The sequence below is a fragment of the Phyllobates terribilis genome, unplaced genomic scaffold, assembly GCF_046119375.1.
Source record: "Phyllobates terribilis strain yellow unplaced genomic scaffold, ASM4611937v1 Scaffold_7__3_contigs__length_470593459, whole genome shotgun sequence".
Classification (NCBI taxonomy): Eukaryota; Metazoa; Chordata; class Amphibia; order Anura; family Dendrobatidae; genus Phyllobates; species Phyllobates terribilis.
In genome coordinates, this window is record NW_027362767.1 from 392,047,861 (window position 1) to 392,066,604 (window position 18,744).

An 18,744-nucleotide genomic window follows, 5' to 3' on the forward strand; every position below is an offset into this window, starting at 1 on the left:
CGGATGCACAAGATGGGGCAGACGGTGGTTGGACCGGCCCGCTAGGCCGCATTGTAGCACAGTGAGCTTCCCACTGCAACTTATGCTTCATATCCATGTGACGGTACATGCATGAAGTACTCAAACTATGGATTTTTTGGCATCTACTTAGCTTTTTGGTGACAAATATTACAGATAACACGAGTTGGGTCATCCTTATCAATCTGAAAAAATGCCCAGGCTATGCAAGGCTTAGAGCCCATGCGACCTGAAGAGCCACTACGACTTGTGGTCAGAGGCAGAGTTGTGGTTGAGGATGCAGTTGTTGACGTGCTTCCAGTACTCCGTCTCTGTCCAGGAAGGCACAACCTAACCTCATTGTCAATAGCATCTGTGACGCCCCGCTGCGCTTGGTATCACAGATCCTAGAAGAGTGCATTGATGGAATCCTCCACAAGAGGCCCCCATAAACATTCACACATCTCCACCTTCCACCTCAGACCAGCAGAGGGAGCCCGTTAGGGATATAAATAGGGAAGGTGGAGCTAGGCATTTCAGTTCCTCTGAAGAGTTCCTGCAGTAGAGAAGCCTAAGAGAGGTCAGTCTGCAGTGAAGCTCAGTCTAGTCTAGATAACTCAGTTAATAGTTCAGCAGTGGAGCACGAGGCTCCTGCTAGCTAGATTCAGGGAGCCCAGATAGAGCTTAAGGTGTGCCTGCGCCATAAGATCAGTGAAGCGCGACAAGCTGCCGTTAGTGTGTATAGCCTAGTGAGGGCCCAAGTAGGCCGAAGGCGAGTGGCGAGTTAGTACATAAGGGGCAGAGGAGCTTAACCAGCTCACCCCGAAGCATTTACCGGACACCGGATCCGAGCTTACCGGTATTTCTATGACCCAGTAAGGCATAACCGGAATCCCTGGAGAACTACAAGTCCCAGGATCGCTAAGGTGCTGATACGGAACAGAGTCAGGAGACGCTTAGGCCCCGCATACTGGGAGCGTGAACTCCAAGAGAAGGCCCTACCACAAGGTCAGCCAGCGCAGGACAGAAACAAAGTTAGGCCTAGCTCCAGGCAGGTCAGAAACTTACTACGCAGAGGCAAGAAACAGGAGGCCCTACACCCGCTCATTGGGGAGGATCCTGATATGCACCCTTCACCCTACAGTGCTCCGGGATGTGCCTGAATTTCCACCAGTAAAAGGTACTGAAGTGACTACTGTGTCCATTCCCGTTCTTGCTCTGACCCAGCTGGGTCTCGCCTATCCTGCATTTCCCCTGCATACGCTGCCCTGAGACCTAGCTCCACCTGTGGGGAGCTATACCATCGAGCTGCCTTATCACCGGCCTCAGTGGACTGCTGCAGCGCTGGTGCTTCTCACCTGATACCACAGGTGGCGTCACGAACTCTTATAAAATTAACAATTATCCACCCTTTTAAAGAGTGACCCTAGGGTACGGGCCAGGGAGCCGACCACCGCGACATCCCCAAGGCCAGGCAATCCACGGGTACTGAGTCATCCCCATCCCCTGGGCTAGTCACATCCTCCTCCACCTCCTCTGCTGACCTCATCGACTGGCTGACTGTGGGTTGACAGTAAGTGGGATCTCCAACCTCGTCATCATCACCCTGTGTGTTCTCACACCCGTCGTCCTCAGAGCCAACCTCTTCCTGCCCTGGCCGAAAAGTCAAGTTGTCACTCCAATCAGTTATTTGAGTCTCATCATCGTCTTGATCATTGTCTCCACCAACAGGAGTTACAGTTTGGGAACGAGGGTCTACATTATGCTCAGAACCTTCTTCATCTGGTCCTGGATCCGACTTATAAAGATTCTGGGCATCAGTGCAGATCATTCCTTCGTCTGGATTAACAGAAGCTCTGGAGCAGACCTCCATTTCCCAGGCTATAGTATGAGTAAACAGCTCTGCAGACTCAACCATCTGTGTTACCACATACTCAGACGGGCAGCTGGAGACTTGGGAGCTGTGAGGAAGCAAGTGCGATTGGGGTGACACCTCCGAGGACTGGAGTATTTGTGATGTTGAAGTTGAGGTGGAGGAGAGCCCACTTGAAGGAGCACTTGATATCCGTTGAAGCACCTGCTGTGTTTGTGCCTCATCTGGAATTTGCAGCGATGGGAGTGTCCGTAAGAAAGGGATCGTATCACACTGTTCACAAAAAGAAGTAGACATCTTAGTTTGGCTGGAAAATGGTCTTTCTTCTGCAGATGTTACTCCCCCCCCCCCACCGCGGGGGGGCTCGACCCACCAGCGGACAGGCACCAGTATTGGGAGAGGGGGGCTGGCCATCAGGGTCCACCGCAGCTCTGGCACAAACCCGGCGACACGGAGGTTGCACGGGCAGGAACGGACTGGCCGTGTCGGCTTCGCACATTTTTGGTTTTAGAAGGGCATGACATGCCTATATCTGTGTCTCCCCCTCCTTTTACTCCTCCACCTCTTTTCTTTTCGCGTGACTATATGTACTTGTCACTTTTACATGTGTTAGTTGTGTCTTCTGAGCAGTTTGTCAGCTTTTGGACACCATTTGAAGTGTTTTCTATGTGTTTTCTATGTGTTTCTATGTGTTTTTGTTTGCCTGCCATTGGTTTTAACGGTGTTCGACGAACAGTTCGACGAACAGTTCGGCGAACATACGGGTGTTTGACGAACCGAACTCGAACACTACGGGGGTGGATCAATACTACCTGACACAAAACATTTTTTATAGTTACTATGAACTCTATTTACTTATTATTTTTTATGGTATTTCAAATATCTGTGGACTCATTTCATAGTTAAAGTGTACAGATTGTGCATTCCACTACCATTGGAGGTCTCGTTTTTTTAGGGGCTTTTTTAAGGATTTTTTTAATATCACATATTGTCAAAGTCATCGGCCTAATTCATCATTTGCTTTTATCTTAAGTCAATTTTCCTTTTTGATTTATGGTTTTTGCAGCAAGTTCATCAACATGACTAGAGATGAGCGGTGTTCGACTCAAACTGTTCGCCAATCTCAAATTCGAGCTGTTTTGGGCGGTGTTCGAGCCGTTCGGCGAACACGAACGATTTGAAAAAAATCCGGCTGTTCGAGGTTAAGTTCGATTACTGTTCGTGCACCAAAATCATAACTGGATTTTTTCTCAGTAATGATGAAAATTAATGTTAATACGCAGTTTGAGTGTACAGCGGGGCGGGGGGAGGGGCAGGGGATGGATCTCTGCATAAATAATGAAGATCTCCATTTTTTTTTCTCGTTCCCGCATTTTCAGTGGGGAGGTGCAATCTGTCAGCCTATCAGCAGTGCACACACGGAGCGAACTGCTTTTTTTCACACAAGCAAGGGCATGTGTCATTGGCAATGTATGTCACATGTCCTTGCCCTATAAGACCCAGCCATTTTCCACGTAGCCACCATTTTCTCACTGCTGCAGCTGCATGTTAGACGGCACCGCTGTTGCTGTGTGAGCTATACTTTGAGTGTTCATTCAAGCCAATTTTCGCACAAATCTACAGATAGCTTGGGAGTAGGGAATAGTTGTGATTGCAGTCCTTTTGAGGACTAGGTTACATCATTTCCTACGACTTCTATCAGGCAGGTCTGTGCTCTTAAATAGATAGGTTGGGAGTAGGGACTAATTGTAATTGCAGTCCTTTTGAGGACTAGGTTACAGCATTTCCTAGGACTTTTTGCCAGGCAGGTCTGTGCTCTTAAATAGATAGGTTGGGAGTAGGGACTACTTGTAATTGCAGTCCTTTTCAGGACTAGGTTACAGCATTTCCTAGGACTTTTTGCCAGGCAGGTCTGTGCCAGTGCTGTGCAAGTTTTTTTCACAGCATTTGGCTAAATCTAGCTAAGCAAATCTTTTTTGGCCTCTTGCAGTGTGTGTTAGTCAGTGGAGTAGCCAATCTGTGTTGCAAGCTACACCACCTGTGTATAGAATACAAATTTTTTTACTGCACCTAGCCAAGTAAAACCTTTTGGGCATAGCATCATTCTATTAGTCCATCTATACTAACCTCCACCAGGTTGCAAATTAAAAATAAATTTTATCTGCATCTAGCTCTGAAAATAAATTTGGGCTAGAAGCAGTGTGTGGGACTTGTTCTATTAGTCCATCTATACTAACCTCCACCAGGTTGCAAATTAAAAATAATTTTTATCTGCATCTAGCTCTGAAAATAAATTTGGGCTTGTAGCAGTGTGTGGGATTTGTACTATTAGTCCATCTATACTAACCTCCACCAGGTTGCAAATTAAAAATAATTTTTATCTGCATCTAGCGCTGAAAAAAATTTGGGCTTGTAGCAGTGTGTGGGACTTGTTCTATTAGTCCATCTATACTAACCTCCACCAGGTTGCAAATTAAAAATAATTTTTATCTGCATCTAGCTCTGAAAAAAAATTTGGGCTAGAAGCAGTGTGTGGGACTTGTTCTATTAGTCCATCTATACTAACCTCCACCAGGTTGCAAATTAAAAATAATTTTTATCTGCATCTAGCTCTGAAAAAAAATTTGGGTTTGTAGCAGTGTGTGGGACTTGTTCTATTAGTCCATCTATACTAACCTCCACCACGTTGCAAATTAAAAATAATTTTTATCTGCATCTAGCTCTGAAAAAAAATTTGTGCTTGTAGCAGTGTGTGGTACGTGTTCTATTAGTCGATCTATACTAACCTCCACCAGGTTGCAAATTAAAAATAATATTTATCTGCATCTAGCTCTGAAAATAAATTTGGGCTTGTAACAGTGTGTGCGGCTTGTACTATTAGTCCATCTATACTAACCTCAACCAGGTTGCAAATTAAAAATAATTTTTATCTGCATCTAGCTCTGAAAAAAATTTGGGCTTGTAGCAGTGTGTGGGACTTGATCTATTAGTCCATCTATACTAAACTCCACCACGTTGCAAATTAAAATTAATTTTTATCTGCATTTAGCTCTGAAAAAAAATGTGGGCTTGTAGCAGTGTGTGGGACTTGTTCTATTAGTCCATCTATACTAACCTCCACCAGGTTGCAAATTAAAAATAATTTTTATCTGCATCTTGCTCTGAAAAAAAATTTGGGCTAGTAGCAGTGTGTGGGACTTGTTCTATTAGTCCATCTATACTAACCTCCACCAGGTTGCAAATTAAATTAATTTTTATCTGCATCTAGCTCTGAAAAAAAATTTGGGCTTGTAGCAGTGTGTGGGACTTGTTCTATTAGTCCAACTATACTAACCTCCACCATGTTGCAAATTAAAATTAATTTTATCTGTATCTAGCTCTGAAAAAAAATTTGGGCTTGTAGCAGTGTGTGGGACGTGTTCTATTAGTCGATCTATACTAACCTCCACCAGGTTGCAAATTAAAAATAATTTTTATCTGCATCTAGCTCTGAAAATAAATTTGGGCTTGTAGCAGTGTGTGGGACTTGTACTATTAGTCCATCTATACTAACCTCAACCAGGTTGCAAATTAAAAATAATTTTTATCTGCATCTAGCTCTGAAAAAAATTTGGGCTTGTAGCAGTGTGTGGGACATGATCTATTAGTCCATCTATACTAAACACCACCACGTTGCAAATTAAAATTAATTTTTATCTGCATCTAGCTCTGAAAAAAAATTTGGGCTAGTAGCAGTGTGTGGGACTTGTTCTATTAGTCCATCTATACTAACCTCCACCAGGTTGCAAATTAAAAATAATTTTTATCTGCATCTTGCTCTGAAAAAAAAATTGGGCTAGTAGCAGTGTGTGGGACTTGTTCTATTAGTCCATCTATACTATCCTCCACCAAGTTGCAAATTAAATTAATTTTTATCTGCATCTAGCTCTGAAAAAAAATTTGGGCTTGTAGCAGTGTGTGGGACTTGTTCTATTAGTCCATCTATACTAACCTCCACAACGTTGCAAATTAAAATTAATTTTTATCTGCATCTAGCTCTGGAAAAAAATTTGGGCTTGTAGCAGTGTGTGGGACTTGTTCTATTAGTCCATCTATACTAACCTCCACCAGGTTGCAAATTAAAAATAATTTTTATCTGCATCTAGCTCTGAAAAAAAATTTGGGCTTGTAGCAGTGTGTTCGACTTGTTCTATTAGTCCATCTATACTAATGTCCACCAGGTTGCGACTTAAAAATAATTTTTCTCTCCATCTAGCTCTGAAAAAAAATTTGGGGCTTGTAGCAGTGTGTGGGACTTGTTTTATTAGTCCATCTATACTAACCTGCGCCAGGTTGCAAATTAAAAATAATTTTTATCTGCATCTAGCTCTGAAAAAAATTTGGGGCTTTTAGCAGTGTGTGGGACATATTCTATTAGTACATCTATACTAAGCTCCAACAGCTATGTACGTAATAAAATTGTTTTACTGCATCCCAGACAATACTTTTGGGCTAATACCACAGTTTGGCCACTCAGCTCTGCTCGGTTCCCATCCATTGTTTTTTGTGCAAACAACTCAAGAGTTGTCAATTAGTTAACCACCAAAATGAGTGGAAAAAGGCCTGCTGATGGTGGAAAGGGGAATAGGCATGTTGGGAAGGGAAAAAAGGTTGTGTCCATGGGGTAGGGGTTAAAGCAACAGTAACATCTGCAGAAGAAAGACTATCTTCCAGCCAAACTAAGATGTCTACTTCTTTTAGCGGACAATGTGATAACATCCATTTCTTACGGCTACGCCAATCGCTACAAAAACAGCAGGTGCTTCAATGGATATCAAGTGCTCCTTTAAGTGGGCTCTCCTCCACCTCAACTTCAACATCACAAATACTCCAGTCCTCAGAGGTGTCACCCCAATCGCACTTGCTTCCTCACAGCTCCCAAGTCTCCAGCTGCCCATCTGAGTATGGGGTAGAACAGATGATTGAGTCAGCAGAGCTGTTTACTCATACTATAGCCTGGGAATCAGAGGTCGGCTCCAGAGTTTCTGTGAATCCAGACGAGGAAATGATCTGCACTGATGCTCAGAATCTTTATGAGTCGGATCCAGGAACAGACGCAGAAGGTTCTGACCATAAAGTAGACCTTCGTTCCCAAACTGTAACTCCTGTTGGTGGAGACAATGAGGAAGATGATGATGAGACTCAAATTCCTGATTGGAGCGACAACATGAGTTTTTTGTCTAAGCACAACAGCCAGCCCTCGGTCCCTCAGATGTGGACAAGTAAAAGACCATTTCCTCCTAGCCATGAGAAAGCTAAGAGGTTGAATTTCACCATTTGCAAGCTCTTGGCTACAGAATTGCTGCCTTCCCGCCTGGTGGACACAGAGGATTTTCGAGACCTTATGTCCGTCGCAGTGCCCCAGTATCAGATGCCCAGTCGGCACTACTTCTCAAAGGAAGGTGTGCCTGCGCTCCACCAGCATGTCGCACACAACATCACCACTTCTTTGAGAAACTCTGTGTGTGACAGGGTGCATTTCACCACAGACACTTGGACGAGTAGGCATGGACAGGGGCGTTACATGTCGCTGACTGTGCACTGGGTAACTATGGTGACAGCAGGACAAGGGGCTGCTGTCCAAGTCTTGCCGATCCCACGAAGTGCGTCAATCCTCTTTATCTCAAAGTTCCTCTACTGCTTCTGCCTCCTCAACCTCCTCTCGGTCCTCCACCTGCACCCAAAGCCTGTCTGGTCATGCCACAAGCTTTCTAACTGTGCAGAAGGGATCCTGCACACCTCCTTACTATGCTGGCAGCAGGGCTCAACGTCATTAGGCTGTTTTTACTTTGAAATGTCTGGGAAATGTGAGTCACACAGCTGAGGAGCTGTGGTCAGCTCTGGTGAACCAATTTCATGAATGGTTGTCTCCACTGAACCTGAAACCAGGGAAGGTCGTGTGCGGCAATGCTGCAAACCTCGGTACGGCCCTTCGCGGGGGAATGTCACACACGTGCCTTGTATGGCTCACGTGTTGAACCTGGTTGTCCAGCAATTTTTAGGCCACTATCCCGGACTAGATGGCCTTCTGCAGAGGGCATGGTCGCTGTGTGCTCACTTCCGTCGTTCGCATGCCGCAGCTCTGTGACTTACATCTCTACAGAAGTCGTTGGGCCTGCCACTTCACTGGCTAAAATGCGATGTGCCTACGCGGTTGAATTCAACTCTGAACATGTTGCAGCAACCGTGGTAACACAGACAAGCCCTGGTGCAATATGTTCTGACGTACAGCCTGGGCCAACGAGATACATGAGGTGGGGCAAATCATGCTGGAGGAGTGGTCTCAGATAAGGGACCTATGCACCCTTCTGCACAGTTTTGAAATGGCGACGAAGATGTTTAGTGCTGACGATGCCATTATCAGCATGACTATTCCAGTGATTTACATGCTGAAGCACATGTTAAACAGAATTCGGAGTCAGGTGGTGGCACAAGAAGACGTGGAGGAAGTAGAGGAGGAGGAGTTGTATGTGGAAGGGCTAACATCTGCAAGGTCCAGACGGTCGGCAGCACCAAGGCGGCAGGCATGTGAGGGTGGGGGAGATGGTTTGACCAGGGTGCATGGTAGCAGCCAAACTAGTGAGGAAGGTGCAGGAGCCCAGGAAGAAGTGGAGGATGAACTGAGGGAAGACTCATCAGATGAGGGAGACATTGATCACATTTCTGTTGTGCGAGGTTGGGGGGAGAGGACAGAGGAAGGAAGCATGATTGTTACCTCGCCACCAACACAACAGGGACCCTCTGATTGTCAGAATTCGAAATAATCCTGACTACTGGGTTGCCACACTCATAGATCCCCCACACTCTTCGATCAACCTTTTCATTTTAATAAAGATCAAAAAAATGGTCATTTTAAACTGAAATCAAACAGTTTTCAACTCAAAACTTTATTCTAGGTGATGTTACATTTGCACATAGGACCCCTTGTTCGAAAGGAGCTTCTGAACTCTCTCGTCCATTGAATTTGTCAGGTTTTGGATGGTTTCTGCTTCAATTGTTTTGCATGAGGACAGAATACCCTCCCAGAGCTGTTGCTTAGATGTGAACTGCCTCCCGCCATCATAGACACTCCTTTTGATGATGCTCCAGAGGTTCTCAATGGGGTTGAGGTCAGGGGAGCATGGGGGTCACACCATAAGTTGGTCCCCTTTTATGCCCATATCAGCCAGAGATGCAGATGTTTTATGTGCAGCATGATACGGTGCATTATCATGCATGAAAATGATCTTGCTGCGGAATACACGGTTCTTCTTCTTGAACCATGGCAGGAAGTGCTGTTTGAGAAACTCCACATACATTATGGAGTTCATCTTTACCCCTAAAGGGAACCTAAAGGGGCCGACAATCTCTCTCCCCATGATTCTAGCCCAAAACATTACTCCACCTCCTCCTTGTTGGCGCCGTAGCCGTGTTTGCATGGTGTGTCCATCAACCAGCCATCCTCCACTCCATCCATCTGGACCATCGAGCGTTGCACAACACTCATCGGTGAACAAAACAGTTTTGAAGTCAGTCTTCATGTATTGTTTGGCCCACTGGAGCCGTTTCTGCCTGTGTACAGTGAATAGAGGAGGTCGACAGGATGGCCTACGCACAGCTGCAAACCTCTGAAGGACCCTGCATCTTGTTGTTCGCGGGACGTTGGAGGCACCAGCAGCTTCAAAAACTTGTCTGCTGCTATGACAAGGCTTTTTTGCCGCTGCTCTTTTAACCTGACGTAATTGCCTGTAGGAAAGAGTCCTCAATTTTCCCTTATCAGCACGCACACGTGTGTACTGTGAATCAGCTACATACTTCTTTATTGTGCGATGATCAGGATGAAGTGTCTTGGCAATGTTGATTGTAGTCACGCCTTGACCTAAACACTCCACAATTTGTTGCTTCTCAGCAGCCAACACATCCTTTTTCTTTCCCATTTTGGCAGAAAATGTAGGCTGCTTAATAATGTGGGACAGCCTTCTTAAGTAGTCTTGCCTTTCATTGGACACACCTGCCAAACTAATTAGCACAGGTGTCTGCAATTGCTTACAGTGATATAAAGAGCCCTGAAACACATCACCATCAATGAGTTTAACTGACAAACAAAAAAATTCTTACCTTATCAGTCCTAAACACTTTTTGCATAATAATTTGGAACACAGTGTACATGTGCTTCTCCACAATACACCAGTGGTTCACGTAGTGAATCTTACAGTTCTAACTTGCCAACCGTGGTCTGTATGGAGTTGTTCAATAAAGGGCCCAACATTAAGATAACATAGACGGGAGAGGTCTCTATGAATACGAATTCCTAAGTATTTGATACCCTGTGAGGGCCAGGCAAAGGGAAACTTGGACTGGATGGAATCATGTATGGATTTGGGGAGGGAGACATCGAGGGCCTCAGACTTCGCTGCATTGATTTTAAAATTTGACGATGTAACAAAGTGATCTATTTCAGCCATAACAGCAGGGATGGATATATGTGATTGAGTGATATATTCTAGGACATCATCAGCAAATGTAGAGCACTTGTACTCGGTGCCTCCCACCTCAATCCACCTAATATTGGGGTTATGGCGAATTGATGAGAGCAGGTGCTCCGTCACTAGGATGTATAAGAGAGGGGACAGAGAACATCCCTGCCTTGTCCCATTGGTGATTATGAAAGGTGATGAAAATGTTTCATTTATCTTCAGCCTAGGTGATTTTGGCTATAAAAGGGTCCCCTAGACCCCTACCCCAAGCTTTTTAAGAGAATAATATATGGCGTGACAGAAGACTCTATGGAATGCTTTCTCAGCATCCAAAGAGAGTATCTAATTACAAATTTTTAACTGCATCTAGCTCAGGAAATACTTTGTGCCTAGTAGCAGTGTCTGCTAGTCAGCGGATTATCCCAGCTGTTAAGCAAGCTACATCACCTGTAGTTTGGACACTTAATTTTTTCAAAGGAAATGCTTCGGGCCCCCGGGACACTTAGTGAAGAGCATCTGGAGGCACCCCAAGCCACAGGGGCTGGGACTGGCAGTAGAATGCCTTGAAGTGGACCGCCAAGCTCGATCCTTATAAAAGCTTTTTAACTGCAGCAGCTTTAGTGGACGCTACTGGAGCTGTAATTCCCGCAGCTGCTGGCATCAGACTTGCCCTCCAATAGATCCTTGTAAAAGGATTTAAAGTGTACTCATTCAAATTAGAGAGACAATTTAAATTAAAAACTTAGACCTGCTTCCATCGCAGGGGGACTCGCTCCACCCACCAGCGGACAGGCATCAGTATTGGGAGAGGGGGGCTGGCCATCAGGGTCCACCGCAGCTCTTGCACAAACCCGGTGACACGGAGGTCACACGGGCAGGAATGGACTGGCCGTGTCATCTTCGCACTTTTTTGGTTTTAGAAGGGCATGACATGCCTATAGCTGTGTCTCCCCCTCCTTTTACTCCTCAACCTCTTTTCTTTTTGCATGACTATATGTACTTGTCACTTTTCCATGTGTTAGTTGTGTCTTCTGAGCAGTTTGTCAGCTTTTGGACACCTTTGAAGGTGTTTTCTATGTGTTTTCTATGTGTTTCTATGTGTTTTTGTTTGCCTGCCATTGGTTTTAACGGTGTTCGACGGTGTTCGACGAACAGTTCAACGAACAGTTCGGCGAACATACGGGTGTTCGACGAACCGAACCGAACTCGAACTCTACGGGGGTGGCTCAACTCTAAACATGACCCATGTAATTCATGAACTTTGTGAAAAGCCCAAAATTATTTTTCTTTTTCTGTTATTTGGTGGCAAATGTCACAGGCTTTACAAAATGTCATAAAAATCCACCAAAATATCTGGTGGACAAAAAATCACTCCAAGGGAGGACTGGAGTAGAGTTTCTCCAAATTTTGTGACTTGTTAAATAAAAAGTCACATTTTATGAATGTGTGAAACATCTGGAAAAGACACATTGGAGTAGAAATTAGAAAGCTAACTAAACCACCAAATACAACTTGAAAAAAGTCTCAAACCATTTGATGAATTTGCCGCAAATTAAAATGTGACTAATTGAGGAGTATTCACACCAAAATACTGGTGGAAATGCAGTAAAGAATTGGGCCCATTTACAAAATGTCACACACAATGTTTATTAAATTTTGTAAACACTTTACTCTATTTTATATGCCATCCATCTACTTTGTTAGACTTTTTAAGAAATTACAACTTAGAAATCTGTCTAAAAACACCTAAAACTCTAAACCACTTTAACCAACAAAATAGAAAACTTCGGATGAGGTAAAACACAATTGAACTTTGTTGTAATTATTTAATAAATTTGCCACATGCCGTAAAAAAGAACATATTCATATTTTACTCTAAAATATTTAAATATCAGATATAATAGTAACTAATCCCCATTGTTTTCCTGCTACCCAGCCAGCAAAATTTTTGTAAAATCTGTTACAAAGCGGCAACAAAATCTTCATGATTTACATTGAGATTTGTAGTGGATTTTGCAGTGGATTGAAAATCTGCACCATAAATTAATTTCTTAGAAAATCCTATGAGGAAATCCGGAGCACATCCTATCTATATGAACATAAGTTTCCTTTTTGGATACAAGTCCTTTTTTCCCTAATAACCATGTAAACTCTAAATTCATTTTTCAGATCTATCCCATTAAAACTAACCTCCATCAAGGATTTGACGATTTCTCCTCTTTTTATATGCAGGACATTTCCAACAATCGGGAAGGGCGTTGGACCCGGAGGCAAGTTGCGTCCTCTGTATATGGAATTCCATGTAGAGTAGATGAATGATGAAATTATGAAAGCCAGGAGCAAGGACACAAACCAGGTAAGGTCCATCGTTTCTAACAGCAAAGTAAATTGTGTTTGTTCTGTCAGATCTACTATACAGTTATATGTTAATCAATGATCCCTATATAAACAGTGCCACGGAACATTCTGTGTTCATATATAATGCCAATATTTTCATCTACAAGCTCATGGGGTGGCACCTGCTAGGAGCTACCTTCAGTATAGTCAATGTGGCTTGTTAGCAAAATCATGATTGTGTACAGGACTATGTTTAGTGTTTTATTAATACTATAAAAAGATCACTTTGGGCAGTAGTTTAAGGAGTAAAGCAAAATGTATTATGTACAATCAGAAGAATGTGGTAGTGTAGTAATTAGTAGTGATGAGTGAGCATACTCGCAAGTACTCGGCACTCGCCCGAGCATCTCAGTACTCGAGATGCTCGGAGCTCGCCGAGTACTTGTGAGATGCTCGGGCAGACGCTTGTGTCCCCTCCCTACATATTTGGCGCTTTTTAGAGTTGCAATCAACATGCAGGGATTGCCTGCCACTCACTGTAATGCCGCAGCCATGTTGGTTGTGGCATTACAGTGATTGGCTGGCCGCACAGCATCATCAGGTGCATATCAGACCTGGCGCCGCTGTGCTCGTCAGTCTACTCCGCAATCAGGCAGAGTAGGGAGAGGTGCTGCTGAGCTAGGGAGAGATTTGGTTGTGTATTAGGCAGTGTAGGGAGAAAACAAGTACATTACACATATCCATCTCAAGAAACAGTCCTTCTTTGGACTAATCCATTTGCAGAGATATCAGGCAGGCAGTGTATATAGGCAGGCAGGCAGTGTATATAGCAGACTGCAGTGCATATAGCACAAGAGGCTCCATTCCAGTTCTGCCTTCTGCAGCTGTTAGATATTTCTAGACAAAGGACCAGGTCTCAGGGGCCAGGAATAATTTTTTTTGGATCTTAATCCTCATTATTTGCTTAAAAAGCAATCCAGAGAACACCGTTTTTCTGCGCCATTTGCTTGTTGGCACTGCAGAATACAGCCAGGTCCTTTCCATATTACAGCGCTAAAAATCAGACTATTTAAAACTGGTTTGTCCGTCACACGGATCACATATAATTGCGCTGAAAATACTGCCATTTTTGGCCTCCATTCAAATTTTTTTTCAGTGTGTCAGCAAAGTTTTTGATACTGGTTTGCTGTTCAAAATAGTTACCTACAGGCGAGGTATTTAAAACTGTAGTTTCTCCGTCACACGGATTACATATAACTTCGCTCCAAATTCAGCCATTTGTAGTGAGCGTGGAAGATATTGTCCTCCATTTAAAATGGGCAAGGAGCATGGCAGGGATGGGGAACTGGACATGATTGTAATGGTGATGGTGCATGCAGATGCCGAGGTCCTGGGCAAGCTGAAATTGTGCCACAACAAACACCCACATCTTCTCACCCGACCTTCCTGTCCCAATTACTAGGGGACTGCAGCACACTAGTGATGAGCGAGTATGTTCTGTTAACCCTTTCGCCGAGTATCCTCGGACGAGCACCGAGTATTTATAGCATGCTCGGTGATATGTTTGAATCACTCCCGTGTGCATGATTGGCGATGGATTGACAGCTTTAATACAAGTGAGGAATGTGTAAGAAGCAGACATTCCTCACATGTATTAAAGCAGTCAAACCATCGCAAATCATGCACACGGGAGTGATTGAAACATATCACCGAGCACGCTGTAAATACCCGGTGCTCACCCAAGTATACTCGGCGAAAGGGTTAACAAAACATACTCGCTCATCACTAGAGCACACCACTATTGAACCCAGAACAGTGTCAAAAGGTTGTTGGTTGGATAGCAGATAATGCTTCCAGTCACTTTGCCACCACCACAACCACCCTGTCTTCCACACGGTCAAGTCTCAGTAGCTGTGAGTCTGGACTCCATATTCCTCACCCTGATCCTCCTTCCTCCCACCATGCCGAGTGCCCGGAGACAACTGATCCCACACTTGGACACTCTGAAGAGCTGTTCAATTTTCCATTTATAGATTCGGACCTCTCGCTTGGTCCACTTGAAGCGGGGCAAGAGGAGATTGCATGTAGCGATGCCCAAATATTTGAGCAGCCACGGTCACACGATTATGGTGGGAAAGTGTCACAAGAGGTGGATGATGATGAGACACAATTGCTAGAAAGTCAGGAGGAGGACCAGGGTGCGGAAGTGGAAGACGAGGTGGTGGATGATATAGTAACTGACCCAACCTGGCAGGAGGACATGCAGAGTGAGGACAGCAACATACAGGAGGAGGGAGGCAGAGCACCCCAACAGGCAGGAAGAAGCAGTGTGGTGGCTGCAGACAAAAGGCAGGCAACCGTTCCCAGTAACACCAACACGAAGGAAGTTGCCAGTACAACTGTTAGGTCTTCCCGAGTCTGGTTGTTTGTTAAAGACTCTGCCGATAACCCCAAAAAGGACATTGGCACCACCTGCCAAGCCACCATCAGCAGGGGTGGAAAAACTTGCAGCCTGACCACCACCAGCATGATCAGGCACATGGCAGCAAAGCACCCGACTTTGTGGGCCGAACCGCAGGGTCAGTGTCTGCGGGTGGCACCATTGCTTCTTCTGCTGTTGCGCATGTAAGCCAATCCCCTGTCCATGGTGAATGTGAAGATGCCTCCTGCCCTGCACCTGTCGTTGCACACTCTCAAGTAGCAGCATCAGGAAGCACGTCCACATCCTTTTCGAAGTGCAGCAATCAGTTGTCCATACCCCAGTCCTTGGAACGCAAGTGCAAATACGCAGCCAACGCCTCACAGGCCACACTACTAAATTCCCACATTTCACGACTGCTTGCGCTCGAATTGTTGCCTTTTAGGCTCGTTGAGACGGAAGCATTCCACAACCTGATGGTGGTGGCCATCCCTCGGTACTCCATCCCCAGCCGCCATTATTTCTCCCGGTGTGCCGTCCCAGCATTACACAAGCAAGTGTTGCAAAACATTAGCTGTGCCCTCAACAACGCAGTTACCGGGAAAGTCCACCTAACCACGGACACTTAGACAAGTGCTTGTGGGCAGGGATGGTACATCTCGCTGACGGCACACTGTGTTAACATAGTGGAAGCCGGGACCCAGTCAGACCTTGGGACGGAACACGTCCTCCCGACACCAAGGATTGAGGGCCCTAGGTCAATCAGGGTTGCCCCCACAGTCTACAGCACCTGCACCTCATCCTCCTCAGCCTCCCCTTCCTCTTCAGCCTCCATCTCTGAAATGACCACATCAGTCACAAGCTGGAAGCACTGCAACACTGCCTCAGCCAAGCAGCAACAGGCTGTGCTGAAGCTAATATGCTTAGGTGACAAACCTCACAATGCTGAAGAGTTGTGGACAGCTCTGAAAGAGTAGACAGATCTGTGCTTCACACCGCTAAACTTACAGCCAGGCATGGTCGTGTGTGACAATGGCCGGAAACAGGTGTTGGCTCTGAGTCGAGGCGAGCTCACACACATACCATGCCTGGCCCATGTGCTTAACCTCGTGGTTCAGTGGTTTCTCAAATCCTACCCGGAGCTGCCAGAACTGCTTGTTAAATTACGCCACCTTTGTGCCCATTTTACAAAAGTCACCGACAGGTTCCGCCGCTCTTGCCGTGTTTCAGCAGCGTTTGCAGGTTTTGGCTCACCGACTGGTGTATGATGTCCCCACATGTTGGAACTCTACACTGCAGATTTTGGGAAGGATTTGTGAGTAGAAGAGGGCAGTTGTTGAGTACCAGCATCAACAAGGCCGTTGGTATTCAGTTCAGACTCCACACATAAGACCTCAGGAGTGGACATGGATATCAGACATATGTACCATCCCCCAAAACTTTGAGGACTGCACCAAGATGGTGAGCGGCGATAACTCCATAATTAGCAACACCATCCCACTTCTCTGTCTTCTAAAATGCTCTCTGCTCACAATCAAAGGGGATGCATTGAAGGCAGAGCACGAAGAGATAAAGCAAGGAACCATACAGGGTAATTACACACAGTCCAGCATCATCTCATCCCAATGTGGATTGGGTGACAATGAGGAAGAGGAGGAGGAAGGAAAAGAGCTAGTTTCATGACTATAGACGGTACTAACTGCACAACTGTCATACCGTCTGTTCAGCGTGGATGGCCAGAGGACAGAGAAGAGGAGAGCATGGTCAGTCATCCTCTTGGTGAGGACATGGAAGTCTTGCCCGCTAGCAGTCTGGCACGCATGGCTGAGTTTATGTTACGCTTGTTAGAAACCTCCTATTTCTTTTTTCCATCTTGTGTCTTGCAGTCACGTGGCCATATGCCTTTATATTCTAGCTCCGCCATTTTCGCTGTGCTGGACTTCATTGTTGTTTGACTGTTTTGCTAGCCATGTGCTTCGGTGCCTATCTCTCAGTTCGCTTGGTGCTTTGGAACCTCTAGTACCTTTTTGTCAGTTTACCATTTGTTTTCTGCAACAACTTTCTCTGTTCAGAAGGTGTCCCTTTTTTGTTCCAGTCCTTGGTTCTTTTAAGGACCCCTTCCCTTTATTCTATAGGTCTTCGTTCAGACTAGCCTAGGACTAAGGCGGGTCTGTTAACTAGGAACAGGCAGCCCGCAACATCTTAGGGATTCAGCTTAGTCTTTCTGTAGGGAAAGCTTTCCCCTTCTTTCCTATGTTCTTGTTGCAGATCATAACAGTAAGTGCAGCCCCCAAAAAAAAAAATTAAAGAAATATTAATACGGGGATCAGTATGGCTTCCGTCCAGGATTTGGCTCGATTGCTTGCGGGGGTTGACTCTGGAGGTGGCCGAGCTCCAGCAACACTGAGTAGCTGTTCCAGAGCGCATTTTGTGGAACCCAAGGTAGGACTGCCTGATGCTTTTTAAGGTAAACAGCAAGATTTTTTTTCCTTTAAAAATGCTTGTTTGTTATATTTTCATTTGAGGCCAAGGTCCTCTGGGAATGAATCACAGCGCATTGGTTTTATTATGTCACTTTTGCGCAATGAACCACAAGGGTGGGCCTTTTCTCTTCAACCTAATGATCCATGTTTGAGGTCGGTAGAAGAGTTTTTTTCTGCTACGAGTCTATTATATGACGATCCTGATTGAATCTCAGCTGTTCCTGTGGATAGGAGGCTGAGATCTAGGCAGAATGAGATAAAGACTCCTGTAATGCCAGTTCCTAGTTCCCAGATAATATGCTCAGATGGTGGAGAACCGATGGAGGTTGGGGCGATGTCACTCCGCTCTCAAGAAAGAGACCAGAGGTTCGCCGAGGGATTGTGTCTTTATTGTGGTAAAGCTGACCATTTGGTTAAGTATTGTGAGCTTCGTTTAAGTAAAGAAAAAAAAAGGTCAGGTACGCCCGTATAGCTTGTTTACTCTCTGCAGGAGTATTTCTTTCAGGGAGTACTACTTTGCAGGAAAATTTGATTGAATTTCAGGCATTTGTGGATTGTTGTTCAACACTTAATGTGATTGATAAAGGGTTTTCGAAAAAACTTAAATTGAAATCCAAACCTTTGTCATCGCCTATTTCTGTGATTGCAATTGATAACACTCCCTTGAAATGTATTACTCAAAAGGTTGATGCATTTCCCCTCACTATCAATGGCCTTCACCAAGAAATTTTGGACTTGGTTGTATTAGATAATTTACTGTCTCCGGTCGTTCTAGGATTGCCTTGGTTAAAACTGCACAATCATTTGCTGGACTGGTCTACTAATATGATTATGTATTGGAGTCCGAAATGCTATGATAAATGTTGTAATGGTCGCATTTCGGCTGTGGGAAAAGGGGAATTACCTGTACCTATACAAGATTTTTGGAGAGTTTTTTCGGAGGAGGAGTCGCAAGTTTTACCTCCTCATAGAGATTATGTTTGCGCCATTGAGTTTATTCCGGGAGCTACTCTTCCCAAGAGTCGCTTGTTTAATCTAACTATCCCTGAAAGAAAGGCCTTGGAGGAGTACATATAGACTAGCCTGGCTGCTGGTCACATTAGACCTTCTAAGTCGCCTGTGGCAGTTGGATTTTTCTTT

General features: G+C 44.9%; 1 protein-coding gene across 1 annotated transcript in view; it reads right to left on the minus strand.

Moving 5' to 3' along the window:
* The window catches only part of LOC141154963 (cytochrome P450 2G1-like), a 128,181-nt gene extending 115,400 nt beyond the window's left edge, over positions 1–12,781 (minus strand). The window contains exon 1 of the mRNA XM_073641542.1: positions 12,556–12,781. Within this exon, the coding sequence (XP_073497643.1) occupies positions 12,556–12,732 (177 nt within the window). The 5' untranslated portion in view covers positions 12,733–12,781. The remainder of the gene's footprint in view (positions 1–12,555) is intronic.
* Positions 12,782–18,744: the final 5,963 nt, after the last annotated feature.